The following is a 14,165-nucleotide window of genomic DNA, read 5'->3' as shown; positions in this document are numbered from 1 at the left end:
TTGGCAGCAATCACAGCACTGAGTCTGTGTGGATAAGTCTCGATGAGGTTTGCACATCTGGACACTGCAATTCTTCTCCATTCTTCTTTGCTCAAAGGACTCAAACTATGTCATGTTGCGTGAACAGCTCTAGCCACATATTCTCTATTGGATTAAGGTCTGGGTTTTGACTCGGCCACTCCGCAACACTCGCCTTCTTGTCTTTAAACCATTTCTGTGTAGCTTTTGCTGTATGGTTCAGTTCACTGACTTGCTGGAAAATAAATCTTCTCTCAAGTCATAGTTCTTTTGCAAACTGAATCAGACTGTATCGGATTTCCCTCTTGTCATGATTTAGAGTTAAGATGCTGATGATTTCTCATCGACATTTAATACCATCCAACCCCACCTGCTAGCTGACAAATTACTGAGCAATTTCAGCCTTGACCCAGGCCTGGTGGGCTGGATACTGGATTTCCTTATACAGAAGTATCAGAGGGTTAGGGTGAACAGTGTGCTCTCTAGTGTTCTTACATCATCCACTTGCCAGTCTTGCCAGTCTTGCCCCCCCCCCCCCCCTGCTGTACATTTTATACAACAATAACTGCCTTAGCCACTATGAAAATAGATGCATTGTTAAGTTTGCGGATGACTCTATCATCATCAGCCTTCTTAACTCCCAGGAGAATGAGCCTGGCTCTGTAATGGATGACTTCGTGTCCTGGTGTGATGATGCCTTTCTGCATCTAAACATCACTAAAACAAAAGACATGTACATAGATTTTAGACGCCTTCCCCTTGCCCCCCAGTGTAGTGTAATTACGGGACAGGATGTCGACATGCTATAAATATTTTAGGCACTCTCATTGATAATCGGCTAAAGTAAATAAACACTTCCTCTGTGTGCAAGAGAGGACATCAAAGACTCTCTGAAACTTTCCTAGTTCCAGGTGGACAAATCACTTATGACTTTGTTTTATAGAGCTTTTATTGAGTTAGTTTTGACTTTGCTGGTATGGAAATCTTCCCATCAGAGATAACAATGCACTGTCACAGATTGTGAAGGTGGCCAAGCAAGATAGTGGGAGTGGAGTTTAGCAGTCTTGCAGAATTTAATAATAAACGGATGTTAAACAAAGCAGCCCCTGCATGGAGAGAAAAATGCTTTTACCATCTGGCAGGCGCTTCAGCACTCCCATAGCTTTTAAACAGCAGTACAAAAACCCTCCTACAGTTGTTGTGTTTAATCTGTTGTGTGGTCTGTGTTATTTTTTTGTATCTGTTTTCACTTTGGCATTAAAAAGTTGTTTTTTGTAAACTCTTTTTTTATAAAAAAAAAAGCCAAAATATATTGACCATGATTCAATTTATAAAAGCAATAAAAGGGGACAACATCCAAGGGGGTGAATACTTTTTATAGGCACTGTACTGTATGTTCTGCTCCATGGACATATTCTATTTGGTTAAATCATATAGGCACACTCTTTGAGATGAGCTGATGTCACTCTGTGTCTATGCAGTCTCCTTGTTGTACAATAATAATAATTGTTTAATCTTCAACCAGTAAATTATTCATGTACTCATTAAAATTCTAGAACAATTTACACCTGCTCACAAATGTTAACTATCAATAAACCTAACAATATACAGTTGCATTTTGAATTGTCTTTCCTCATGTAAGTTTTATGTGTTTGCAATATTTTTTTTTTATTGTTTCAATACATGATTTAATAAATAGCTGAGCTGCTGAGTAAACCTGCTGTAAGGTTAGGAATGTATGGTCAGTCTATCCTGGGAACTATGTTTATAGGTGATCTATCTCTATCTACTTATCTACCTTTGAGATAGGAGCCACATCTGATTGCAACAGTTTAAAGAACCAATACATTTATGACTGATATGGGATGCCTCTTTGATGACGATAAATGACAGAATAGAGAAGAGAAAAGAGTCCAAAGAGTGTTCAGATTAAAAGGTGACATTCCAGATGTTAGTCAGAATAGGATTTAAACCCCTGGTGTGTTCTGTATTAGATGAGAAACATGTTGTATGTTTTTCTTCTCAGCCTGATTGACTTGTGGCGTGTGTCCAGCAGCTCATTTAGAGATCTCTCCCATCACCTGTAAAACTACTGATCTGCTATATCTTTGTATACACTGGAATTTCAGTGATGCATTAGTTAACACTCAATAGGTTTCTTTTGTTTATATAATGACTTGGAGTCCATCTATCCATCTATATACACTCACTAAGTGGTGGTGGCGTACTGGAGTGCATTATATTATATTGACTGGTGTTCCTATTATTTTGCCCCCCTCATGTATGTTAATAGGGTGGACAAAAAGACCACCAAACGATCTTCAATCACACTGAGAAGAAGCTGTTTCTCATCTAATTCAGAATGCACCAGGGGTTTATATCCTATTCTGACCAACATCTGGAATGTCACCTTTAATTTGAACAGCTGTATCTTCTTTAACACACCTGGCACATCTGGAAGAACTCCTGATTGATGACCACGTCGTAAGCTGTGCAACCCTTAGAGTCTGAGAGAAAGAGAGAGAGAATGCTTATTTTATATTATATTGCATTTTTTGTAATCATCTGTCAATATTAGTAATCTTCTGTGCTCCTTTGGCAACACATTTCTGATCTGGCATGCCAATAAAGCGTATCTGAATTTGAGAGAGATAAAGAGAGAGACAGAGAGAGACATTTATCACTGTCAGAAAAACATGGCGATGGGATTAAAATTCTACAGTTACAGAAGAGATAAGAAGAAGATGAGATAAGGTGGAGTGCGAGGAGTGGGAACAAAGGAGAGACTACTGTGCCAGTCTGAGTTCGATAGTAAAGTTAAAAATGAAATTCAAACCATAACACTTCAATTCCAAAGCCATGACTTAAAATGACACCGGGCTACTTGAGATGTGAAGAAAACTACCACAGAATATATTTCCTTATCATTTTTTACGCAACACAAACATCAGAGAACAAAACAGAACAAAAGGAAACAGTAAATATGAGTCAAGTTTCCCCTTACCATGCAAAACCTGTAGTTTGTGTAGATGTATTCAAATATCAGTGCAAAAGGATACATTTACTTGGACAGACTGCCTGTTTTAGACTAAGGAGTACTTGAGGCCCTACTTGAGGAGACAATCACAGGAAAATGTCGAGGTCAATCAAATGAATCATTTGGATTAACTGATTTCGGGCTTCCAGTTTTTTTCTCAGTAACCTACTTAAGCCTCGAGAGGCTATTAAAAGACATTCACATGGAGTATTTGGTCTGGACGTGCTGCCTGCCGGGTACATCTAGTGTATGTCACTGTAAGTTTGCCTAACTTGTTAATTGTACAGCTGAAAAGACATGACCTTTCTATGAAATCTGCAAAATGAAACCTTAGACTACTGAGCACCATAGTAAAGAGGGTCCTCTGCAAGTGTTCTTTTAAACGATTACTTTGGGTAATTTATGGCAATCTGTCTTTACATGACTCCCTAGCCAAGAGCAATACGAGCCTGAGCCAAGTGTTCAGTGTCACGATTACTCAATCAAACTGAACACACAGGCCTAAACAAAGAGGATTGACACTACCACGGCTGTTTATTCATTTCTGCTAGTGACTAAACCATTGTACAAGCTGCTGGTACTGAATGTTTTATGAGGAACTTAAATGTGCCTTAGTTTGCAAAACTCCTTCCCATGTTCCCTTTTTTTTTTTTTTTTTTTTTTTAAATTGTGATTATGATGCATCATTATACACTTAAAAAGCATCTGTTCTCTGTCATGCTGTAACTGAAATTAAACATGACTACAAGGGTCATCCAAATTAATTAATATATAGCATTTGGACACTGTCATATATTTTGTTCTTTCATTGGAGTAGATGTACATCATTATAAAAAGAACTGTGTGGGAGATACAGATTTCCCACACATCTTCAGAAGTTTAGAAATCCAACGTTTAGATTTAGAGGTTTAGACCTCCCAGAATTTAGACATTAAAAGTTTAAATCTCCCAGAGTTGAGACATTAAAAGTTTAGATCTGCCAGAGTTCAGACATTTGAAGTTTAGATCTCCCAGAGTTTAGACATTTCGGCCCCTATTTTAACGATCTATAGCGCATGGTGTAAAGCGCGTGTCGCAGGTGCGTTTGGGGCGTATCCAAATCCAAAGCTATTTTAACGGTGGAAAAATGGTCACTGCTCCAGGTGCACTGTCTAAAAGGGATGGACTTAAGTCCCCTCTTTAATCATAGGCGTGTTTTGGGCGTAACATGTGGTAAACCAATCAGAGTGTCATCTCTCATTCCCTTTAATATCCAGCCACGCTGTCACCTTGGCGGATTGTTAGTTTGATGACAGATTTACCAGGATTGGTCACATGACTACACTGACAGTTTCATTGATCATTACTGCGATTGACTGATTCTGATACATAGTGGCTCGCCATTGTGACTTTTTTTTAATATGTTGATGTACATCATAATATGAATTCAAATGTGGTCCTTTTATTTGTGATGTTTTCCACACCCGCCTATCTACGAGCATATTGAACTCTTGATGATGCACCCTTTAATAACAGTGACATATGCGCCAGTGACTTTTAAATCTCCCAGAGTTTAGACATTTGAAGTATAGATCTCCCAGAGTTTAGACATTTGAAGTATAGATCTCTGACGTTAACCTACTCAAATTAAAGTAAACCAGGTTTGACATTCCTGCCCTGGCCAGATGACCACCTGATTTCTGGTTAGCTCTCTACTAAAAGACTTGTAGATAAAATAATTGAATTCAGTGGCTGTTCTAGACTTTTACAAATGTTATCGGACCGATTGGATCAAAATCTGATAGTGAAACGAGTTATTTCACAGAGGGATTGTGTGATGCTCCAAACAATGAATCCACAGTTTTACATGGACAGAGTAAACTAGGCTGAAGCCTGTTATGTAAGCGTATGTTGACAGTGTTTTTGTAAGTCACAGTGGAATGGGGATTTTTCATTTTGAATGTGCTAACAACATGAAACATGGAAAGAAATGGTTTCCTTTCAAATATTTCCTGTGTTGTTTGTACGTCTGCTGGTGAAAAAAATTATTCTTTGAAATAAGGCACGTACTGTTGTCAATTTCTGTGTGTGGTTCGCCAAGGGTCATGGGAACTCTGTAGCCGCTGGGATCCTCTGACTGGAGCAGCTCTACAAGTTCCTCTCTGGAGAGGTCCGGTGGAGGTGGGACCGAGTTAGACTGACAGATGTTAATGAAGACCTTCTGCATGCCTGGCTCTGAGACAGTCTTTACACACATGCCTGGCAGAAGGGAGAGGAGATACATGAAAAAATACACCTATAATGATATACGTGAACAATGTGTATGTTTGTGATTTGATACTTACCTGGTTGTGGTCGGATTACTTTGGAGTCTGGATTTTCAGTCTGCATGTTTCCCATGGTCTACAAAGATCACAATCAGACACATTGTATTCAATTATATGTGGGAACAGTAGAAAGCTGGAGGGTCAATATTGTGTTTCAAACGCTGCTGCCAGAAAAGCAAACAGATTGGCGCAATGAGGACTAGTGGTTTAAGGGGGGTTGTGTAGTGTCTGTAAAGCATTGCGGACTTGGTGTAACAGTGCTAGAAACTTTCCAAACGTATTTAATGAATTTGATGTCATGTTCATTATAAATAAATCTAACATTTGACAGTTGGAAAAGACATCAACCTTGTTCTTACTTGCTGAGAGCTTCCTGATTTGCATTGGGCATTTTTCCCAGCTTTGAGCACAGAGTGAGTTGTGGAACTTTACAGAGAATGTGTGCCAAAAGTGTTGTAAGGTCTTAAACTTTATAATCCATTGCCATGATGCATTAGTGATGCCTGCCATTCATGAAGATCAGGAAATACCTTGTTATATTTGTCCTTAACAGTGTGTATAGATGATTGGTTCCAGACAGAAATCAACTCAGGAAGTTGTTGGGGTCAGATGTGTTTCTCAGTGACAGGAAATAAAAGATGTTTCAAAGCGTTAGGATGTTTGGATCTTTATCTGGAGATAGATTTTGTATATGCAACAACATGTGTGCAGCATTGTGTCGCTGTATTTAGTGTGTGGGTAGAATTCCTTTCTGGAGATCTAATGGTTCATTGACCCATGCCAGTATAAATTTTGGAAAAGTACAGAGAAAGACTAGCACATTTCCACAAGCTGTCCTGTGCTTTGGCTGGTTGTGCAGACCTTCTTAACAAAGCTGAAAGCAGGGTTTGAAACCAACATACGACATTCACACTTATGGTAACAAAGTTGGTTTATTTACTTATTTGAGCATTTTCGAGACTTCACTTTTAATCAAGTGTTTATTATTTTTAGTAAGTTAGTTGTATGTTCACAAAGTGACAGCAGGAGAACAAATAAATAAATAAAAAATTCTACAGAGAAGAAGCAGAACATGTAAGTGCAGCTGGCAGGAGGACAGAGCTCCATGTATTTGGTCATTTGCAGCATTACTGTATTATTTTCACATGATATTATAAATGCTGTAAATGTGGTTAAAGATATGTCATGGAGGCATGATATTCTACAGTTTGACATTGAACTTTATTGTCCAAAATGACATCAGTGCACTGAAACAGTAAACTTCACTTTAATTTAATTTAATAATTAACTTATACTAACACATGTGTCAGCTTAATGGTCCAGCAATGATGCGCTAAACTGAACTGGACCAGTATGTTAACTCAGACTGGGTTCGGATTAGGCTATGAGTTTCAATCAAACCTTTTAAAAGAACACAGTAACTTTACATATTTGACACAGTGTGTAGCTGTGTGCTCACTCCAGTCCCACAAACTGTCACTGTGTACAGATATTGTACCTAACCCTAACCCTCACCAAGCTCACCGTCCTCAGACTCTGTGTCAGTCCCAGAGTCAAACAAAGCATCATCCTCTTTTCCATCCAATGGAAAATAAATGCAGTGAATCTTTTAGGCTTCAGATCTGTGCACATAGTGTGTGTTACTGCCACAATTCAATAAAACATCACAACTAGTGTCTGAAATACTGAGCAACACACTGAATCAGCACCCACCTGTGAACCCTTCTGCTTTTATTTTCATCTTTCTGTACAACATACAGCAGTAGCGTCATCAGTATCCATTTCATTAGCTGCTGACACAGCTGGAACGTACAGCAAGTGCTTGACATCGCTTTTTACAAGACATTATCGTTTTTATGTGTGGATGCTCACATTGTTATCTTTATAGTTACAGTTATTGTTATTGTCACTCTTAGTGTGGATGGCCCTTTATAGACCTATAATCAAATCAAGATCCAACATCTCTCTGCTTGTTACTACTGTATGAGATGCACCCAAAAAATCATTTCAAAAGGTGTGTCTTATTTACCAGTTCTTACTTATTAAACTTGAATTAAGAAAAATGATCAAATCTAGATAAAATCCTGCCTATATAACTTTAAACAATTGTTGGTGCATATCAGACAACATACACACTGATACTATTACCAACATATCTCTGATAGGCCAATATCAGCCGGCTGATATATTGGTACGGTTTTAGTTTTACCGCACCGTAAATGTCACTTGTGGTCACAATGATCACTGTAAAAAAAAGCATACAGTCTCACTTTAACCTAATTAACATGAATGCAGGGTTACCTGTAAAAGCAGCTGTTGGTAAAGCTCCTCTTGCTGCTGTAACTCCAACTCAGAGTTGAGGAGTGAGGAGTCTGTCATCATGGCTGCAGACAGAAATCAGTCAATGAATCCTATAAACAAATAAGAAATTGAAAAATGAATGATTTATTTTTTTATTGTTGAATTTCAGGGAAATCCCTGTGATGTGAGAGACAGTGTGGAGGCTTGTCTAATGTGTAAAGGAAGCTCGTTCCATAATTTAGGAGCAGCAACAGAAAAAAAAAAAAATCCCCTCTGAGCTTCCGGTTTGACCCTCCAGGAGTAGCAGATCAGCTGACCTGAGGCACTGAACAGGAACGTAGGGGTGAAGGAGCTCAGAGAGGTAAAGCGGGGCCAGACCAATTCAGAGATTTAAAAACAAATAAAATAATCTTAAAATGGACTCTAAAGTGCACAGGCAGCCAGTGGAGGGAGGCCAGGATGGGAGTTATGTGCTCCCTCTTACGTACTCCAGTTAAGAGGCGAGCGGCTGCATTTTGCACCAACTGGAGACGTGCGATGGAAGACTGACTGACTCCAAAATAAAGTGCATTACAGTAATCCATCCGGGATGTGATGAAGGCATGGATAACTGTCCCAAAGTGCTGTTGAGTGAGGAAAGACTTCACCTTTGCCAGATGTCTAATCTGAAAAAAACTGGACTTCACCGCAGCACTAATTTGCCAATCCAATTTAAAATCACTGTCCATCTTAAAACCCAAGTTTGAGACTGTTGGCTTAAAATAATCTGCCAAAGGGCCCAAGTCAACAGGACTGGGCCCAAACACCATCACTTCTGTTTTTTTCTCGTTTTCGCCATCCAGGCTTTGATGTCTTCAAGACAAGAGTGGTGTGAGAGAGAAAGCATTTTTCTTTTTCAGCAGCACATATATCTGACTGTCGTCAGCATAAAAGTGGAAAGAGATGCCATGCTTTCACAGGATGGAGCCCAGTGGCCGTAAATATGGAGAGAAAAGCGGGGGCCCTAAAATCAACCCCTGTGGAACCCCATACGGCAGTGGAGCAGAGCTGGATTCCGAAATTCCAAGGCTTACACTCATGCTCCTGTCGGCCAGATAAGATTTGAGCCAACAGAACAAGAATTACATGGTCACCAGAGTCATTTGATAGGAGGATGTCATTAAAAACTCTTAGCCAAAGCTGACTCAGTGATATGCAGAGTTTTAAAGCCTGATTAAAAGACCTCCAGGACATCATGCTCATCCAGAGAGCTGAGCATGAACATTGATTAATTGATTGTTTCTTTTATTAACGTCTCATGCACCAGAAGTGCCCAGACAAAGTGGGCTTACAAGACACCAAAAAAGAGGAACAAATAATAGCAAATGAAAACTAGATAACAGACATTAGAGCAAACCATCCTGATGCTTTTTCCAGACTTCAGATACATATTTAGCAAACTTAAAAACATTAGAGTTAAACAGCCAGTGCATTCTCTCATCATCAGAGCACCAAAAAATGTCTAGGTTTTTAGCAGACATTTCAGTAAATATTGGAGTTCTCAGTTCATCATACAAGGGACAGTATAAAAGAAAATGTGATTCATTTTCAACTTGATTGAGTAATTCATATAACCTTTCATCTTCACGAATGGTTTCGGCCTACTTCAAGATTCAAGGAAAGGATTCCTGTTCTCAGCTGGGCCACTAAGGACCTTTGATTTCTTGCAAGGTTTGCTTGACCAACTTTCTCCAAGATTTTTTGAGATACAAGGCAGCTTGGAGATGGGCCTAAAATTGGCCAGCACGCTGTAATCAAGGCCAGGTTTTTTAAGTATGGGCTGCACTACTGCATGTTTAAAACAACACCAGAAGACAGACTGCTGTCAATGATAGCCAGAACCGACTGCCCTATACTAGGGCTCATCAAACATACATGACATCGTCATAGAAAGCAAACATCTTGACAATGACTCTTTCCCAGGCTCTGACTACACAGCTAAATTCATCTTTTCCCCAGTTGTCAATACTCAGTCAAGTTATGCAAGTGATTACAGTCATCTGGGTATTAAGACTCTCATGCTTACTTGAAGTCCCTAAATACTCACAGTAGGGCACAGCAAAGATTTCCACTCCATTTAAAGAGTAATCCAGTGATTTGGTTTTGTACTTTTTAACTTTTTAACTTTTAACTTTCCAGAAAAGAGGGCTCAAACTCAAAGTAGAGATATCCTGACTGTTAGACCCTGTTTACACCTGGCATAAACATTTCAAGTGGTCTGATCACAAGTGGACAGCACTAAAGACACATGTGAACGACCATCAAGAGACACACTGTGATCTGATCACTTGCTGAGACGGTCATACCTTTTGTAGTGTAAACACTAATGTGTCCTAATGAGCTCCCAGCATGAACCATGACAGGAAAATATGTTATCAATGCTGGGTGTGCTGGTGGTTTTGGTAAAAGTCCAATAAAACAAAAAAAAAACAAAAAACATAACATCACTCTGAACAACGCCAAACGAAACAGAACTGCAGATTAAATTTAATTGTTTTGTTTTAAGTGGTTGCAGACTGTTTAAAATGTTACTTTTGATTGCTGAGCCTTGCTTTGGGCCAAAATGAAATTAAAATGACTTTCTCACTTGTCAGACTAAATAAAAAATAATTAACCCCCCCCCCCAAAAAAAAACCCAGAAGAACTCATTGAAAATAAAAACTAATGAAAATTTAAAACTAATAACTATAATAACCCTGGTGATAACAGCAATGTGCCACTGCTGTCTCAGGATGCATGTTATTGCCAGGCCCAGGTGTATGGGTTTATGGTGTTGTTTTGTGTCCATGTGGTTTAGTCAAATTTAAAGGGGTTAAAATATTAAAATACACGTATGAATAACTTGCACACATTCTTTTTTCGTGGACGCCAGAATCAATTTTCTGCTTTTAATCAATTTTGAGAGAATATATTAGGATTATGGTAAAAATGTCTAAGTGGTGTAACCATAAAAATTTTGTACCAAATAATTAAACTTAATTAAAATTGCTAAATTCTCAATGAAACACCATATCAACTAGTTTGATCTTACATTATGACTTTTTTATATTAACCCTTACATAATGTTTAGGGTCAAACTTGACCAAATTTTACTCTTGAATACACTAATTATGAGTCAGAATAGGAGCGGTACGTAAGGGTTAGATAAAGGTAATGGAATACAATTGTTCAAAACATTATATTTAATCTTGGGAATCATGTCAATTAGGAACCATTTACATTGTTTTAATGAAATAATTATTTGTATAATTAATAAATCAAATATTTATTATTTATCATTCTTTTGTGGTTACACCATTTGACATTTTCAGGAGCATTCAGTCTTACTTTTGGCTTTTAAAAAATGGTGCAAATGTAATTTCAAATGACATAAAACCAACAACAACACAAAATGAACATTTTAACAAATCTGATGCTGCTTTTAAAACCATTTTAATGATATTTTATATTTGCTCATATTGCCTTATTTGTCACTGACCTGTAAACAGGGTCACTGTGGGTCAAGCACCAAAAGACACTGGAGCCTACATTTCCCATAGTGCAACTCAATGCCGTTTTTCATTAAAATCCAACTATATTCACTTCTTTCTAACACTATACCTCACCTCCTGTTTATAAAGGAGAACAGAGCTTAAGGCTGTTTTTTGTGTGCAACTCACCATACAAAATGACAAAAATAACAACAAAATGTGAATAGACTAGCTGACACCTATCATTATTCATTTATTTACTCTTCAATACGCATGCGCGACACCATGCTCAGGACCTAAGTTACAGTTCAGCTACAGATATTAACCCCAACTTGGCTACATAGCTGAAGTACGGCTGTTTAGAGTACGGAAACAGGCACTGTACACTCGAGCTTTCCCCATTAGAGCTCAAAGATATTGGTAGTGTCAGTTTACATGTCTCTAGCAGTCTGTTAGCTTAGCCTTAGCTTCCTAGAGCCACATATTCCAGCCGACTGGCTTCAAATAAATGTCTTCCCTTTCATGGGTCTACTGTGTGTTTACAGTAGACCCTAAAAACACGTAAATAAAAGTTTGTTTACCTTTCCCACCCGGCACCGGTACGTGTAGACAAACGACGCGCGTAACCCCGGTTTCCTACTCAACAACATCCGCTCGAAACTTTCAGAATAAAAGCGCAATACATTATCACTACCACAACTTCTCTTGCATTTATTTTTTTGTTAACAAAAACGGGGGGCGAATACATTCTGGGTACATATAACAAATACAAAGAAAAGTAAATGTGTTTGTAAGAGTAAAATGTACATATTACAACTAGAAATTAGCTAGGGGGATGGGGATCTATATAAAGATTATAACATAGCACAGTGTGTTAGTTAGTTTTAATTACTTTTGGTTTTAGGGAGGATTAAATTGAATGAATGTATTGTTTGAGCTCCATGATAAATGCATTAAAGTATGGTTTCTTACCTGCACATTTACATTTATGGATATGGAATTTGGAATTTGCCAGAATATCTTCACAAATGTGCAATGCCAAAATAAATGTACAATAGTTTCTGGATATTCATACCAGATCACTGGACCACTAAAACTTCTCATGCATTCATGCTTCCTCTGCTTCCTCTGCTTCCTCTTCCTCTTTTTCTTCTTCTTTTTCTTCTTCTTCTTCTTCTTCTTCAAAATATTGCTTTACCACCCTCTACTGGACTGAAAATAAGACTAAATTCTCCCATCTACCCTAATTCTAACTCTCTCAGCCTTTGCACTTATTTCTCGACTATTTCTATATCCTGTCAGATTCCCTGTCTGTCACAGCGGCACAGTTACTCACCATGGCCAGGAATAACAATAATTAACACAATCTTTAGTTTGAAAACAAGATTTGTCATGCCTCCTAATTGCTTACCAAATAGGTCTATTTACATTCTGTGTAGTCCCATCGGGTTTCTCTTTGGACAGTCTGCTTGCCTCACACTCCCACGCCTCAACCCAACCTATCACATTTCTCAACTCCAAATTTATCACATATCTCCAAATCATATATAGACACAAATGAAGTGTATCCATTTGGGTTTGGGAACAAAAAAAAACATTTCTGTGTAACTGATGTGATCTAAGAATTATTTGTTGGCAGTAGTTTTGATACAAAATGCAACATCTGTCATTATTCTACTCCATCAACTCTCCTTTAATGGAAGCTTTCTCCAAACTGGTGAACATGACATTTGGCAACCATGACATTCACAAATTTTTCCTTAATCCAACTCATGATTTATTGTTTGTCAAACAGAACTCAAAATCTGTCCTTGCTTCCAGTCAGTTTCATTCCAACCAAGTGGATCTCTCCTATTTGCACTTTCATCGCTGTAACTTGAAATTTCTTCTTTTTCCCTTCCGATTTCTTGCTTCTTCAAAACTCATCCATCTCCATCCCCTCATCTCATTACCCCTGATTCACACCCTAAACCCAAAACTGACTGAAACCCAAAACAATCCTGCTGGCCTGTGTTGTATTCTCTCTGTCATTTAAAAAATGTAGTCAGTCATTTTATCCAAGGACCACAATAGTAAAGTAATGTAACTTGATCACTTTCCATTACTTTAACATTACTGCAATACCAAATATGCAATAGTAAAGCCATAGGGCATATTCGTTGCAAAATAACCACTTTCTATGCAAATAAAACCATCTGATTGACAAAGATCAGTGCCAATTGCCACAAGCAGTTTGGGTGGAGATGTCAGTGTATTCAGAGAGTTGATGTTAACTTCTCTCTCTCTCTCACTCTCTCTCTCTCTCTCGATATCAAATTGATAGCTAATGATATAACGGAAATCTTCAGTCAGACTTTGGGCTACTTAAAAACATTTCTCCTACTAAAAAAATAAAAATGCTCTGATGGGACCCAGGGTTCATAAGCAATACTACTGCTTTATTATAAACAATCCCACTTTATAAAACTGAGTCTATGTGTAACAGCTGATCTGTGTAGATGTGCAGCAGAATATTAATCACCATCAGATCCGACTGTACAGCGTGCGTAAATGTGCACAACCTGTGTCTCTGTTTGGAGACTCACTTATTGTTTCTCACCACCTGGCCCGCTGAGTCCGAGCTGTTTTTGACTCGTGTTCTGCGACCAGAAGCACACAGTCAGGTCTGAACAGGTATCATACCAGTGGGGAGCTGCTCTCTCTCCCTGCCAATTTTTAAGGTCAATGCGTGTGTGTGAAGTGTGTGTACTCTGCGCACCTGCACGCGTCACGCTATCATCCTCTACTCAGACCTTGGTGGATAAGTGAGTTAATATCCCTCTCTTATCTGCTCTGTTTAGTTTGGTGCTTTAAACGTGCATAATAAATATATTTTAGCTTTCAAATTGTAATCCTGCAAAATAATCCCCATTTTTCCTAAATACCTGTAATTAGATTATACGTTTTTCTTTTCTGTAACTGCAAACTAACAGCTTGCATTTAAGAAATATGCAG

The 14,165-nt window shown here is 38.3% G+C and overlaps 1 protein-coding gene across 1 annotated transcript in view; it reads right to left on the bottom strand.

Moving 5' to 3' along the window:
• Positions 1 to 11,808, bottom strand: part of pih1d1 (PIH1 domain containing 1) — a 15,578-nt gene extending 3,770 nt beyond the window's left edge. The window contains exons 1-5 of the mRNA XM_053338556.1: positions 11,753 to 11,808; positions 7,663 to 7,772; positions 5,380 to 5,437; positions 5,105 to 5,293; positions 2,464 to 2,525 (exon numbers count right to left, since the gene is read on the bottom strand). Of these exons, the coding sequence (XP_053194531.1) occupies positions 2,464 to 2,525; positions 5,105 to 5,293; positions 5,380 to 5,437; positions 7,663 to 7,743 (390 nt within the window). The 5' untranslated portion in view covers positions 7,744 to 7,772; positions 11,753 to 11,808. The remainder of the gene's footprint in view (positions 1 to 2,463; positions 2,526 to 5,104; positions 5,294 to 5,379; positions 5,438 to 7,662; positions 7,773 to 11,752) is intronic.
• Positions 11,809 to 14,165: the final 2,357 nt, after the last annotated feature.

Source organism: Scomber japonicus, chromosome 18 (assembly GCF_027409825.1).
Source record: "Scomber japonicus isolate fScoJap1 chromosome 18, fScoJap1.pri, whole genome shotgun sequence".
Taxonomy (NCBI): Eukaryota; Metazoa; Chordata; class Actinopteri; order Scombriformes; family Scombridae; genus Scomber; species Scomber japonicus.
This window is presented reverse-complemented; position numbering and strand designations above follow the sequence as displayed.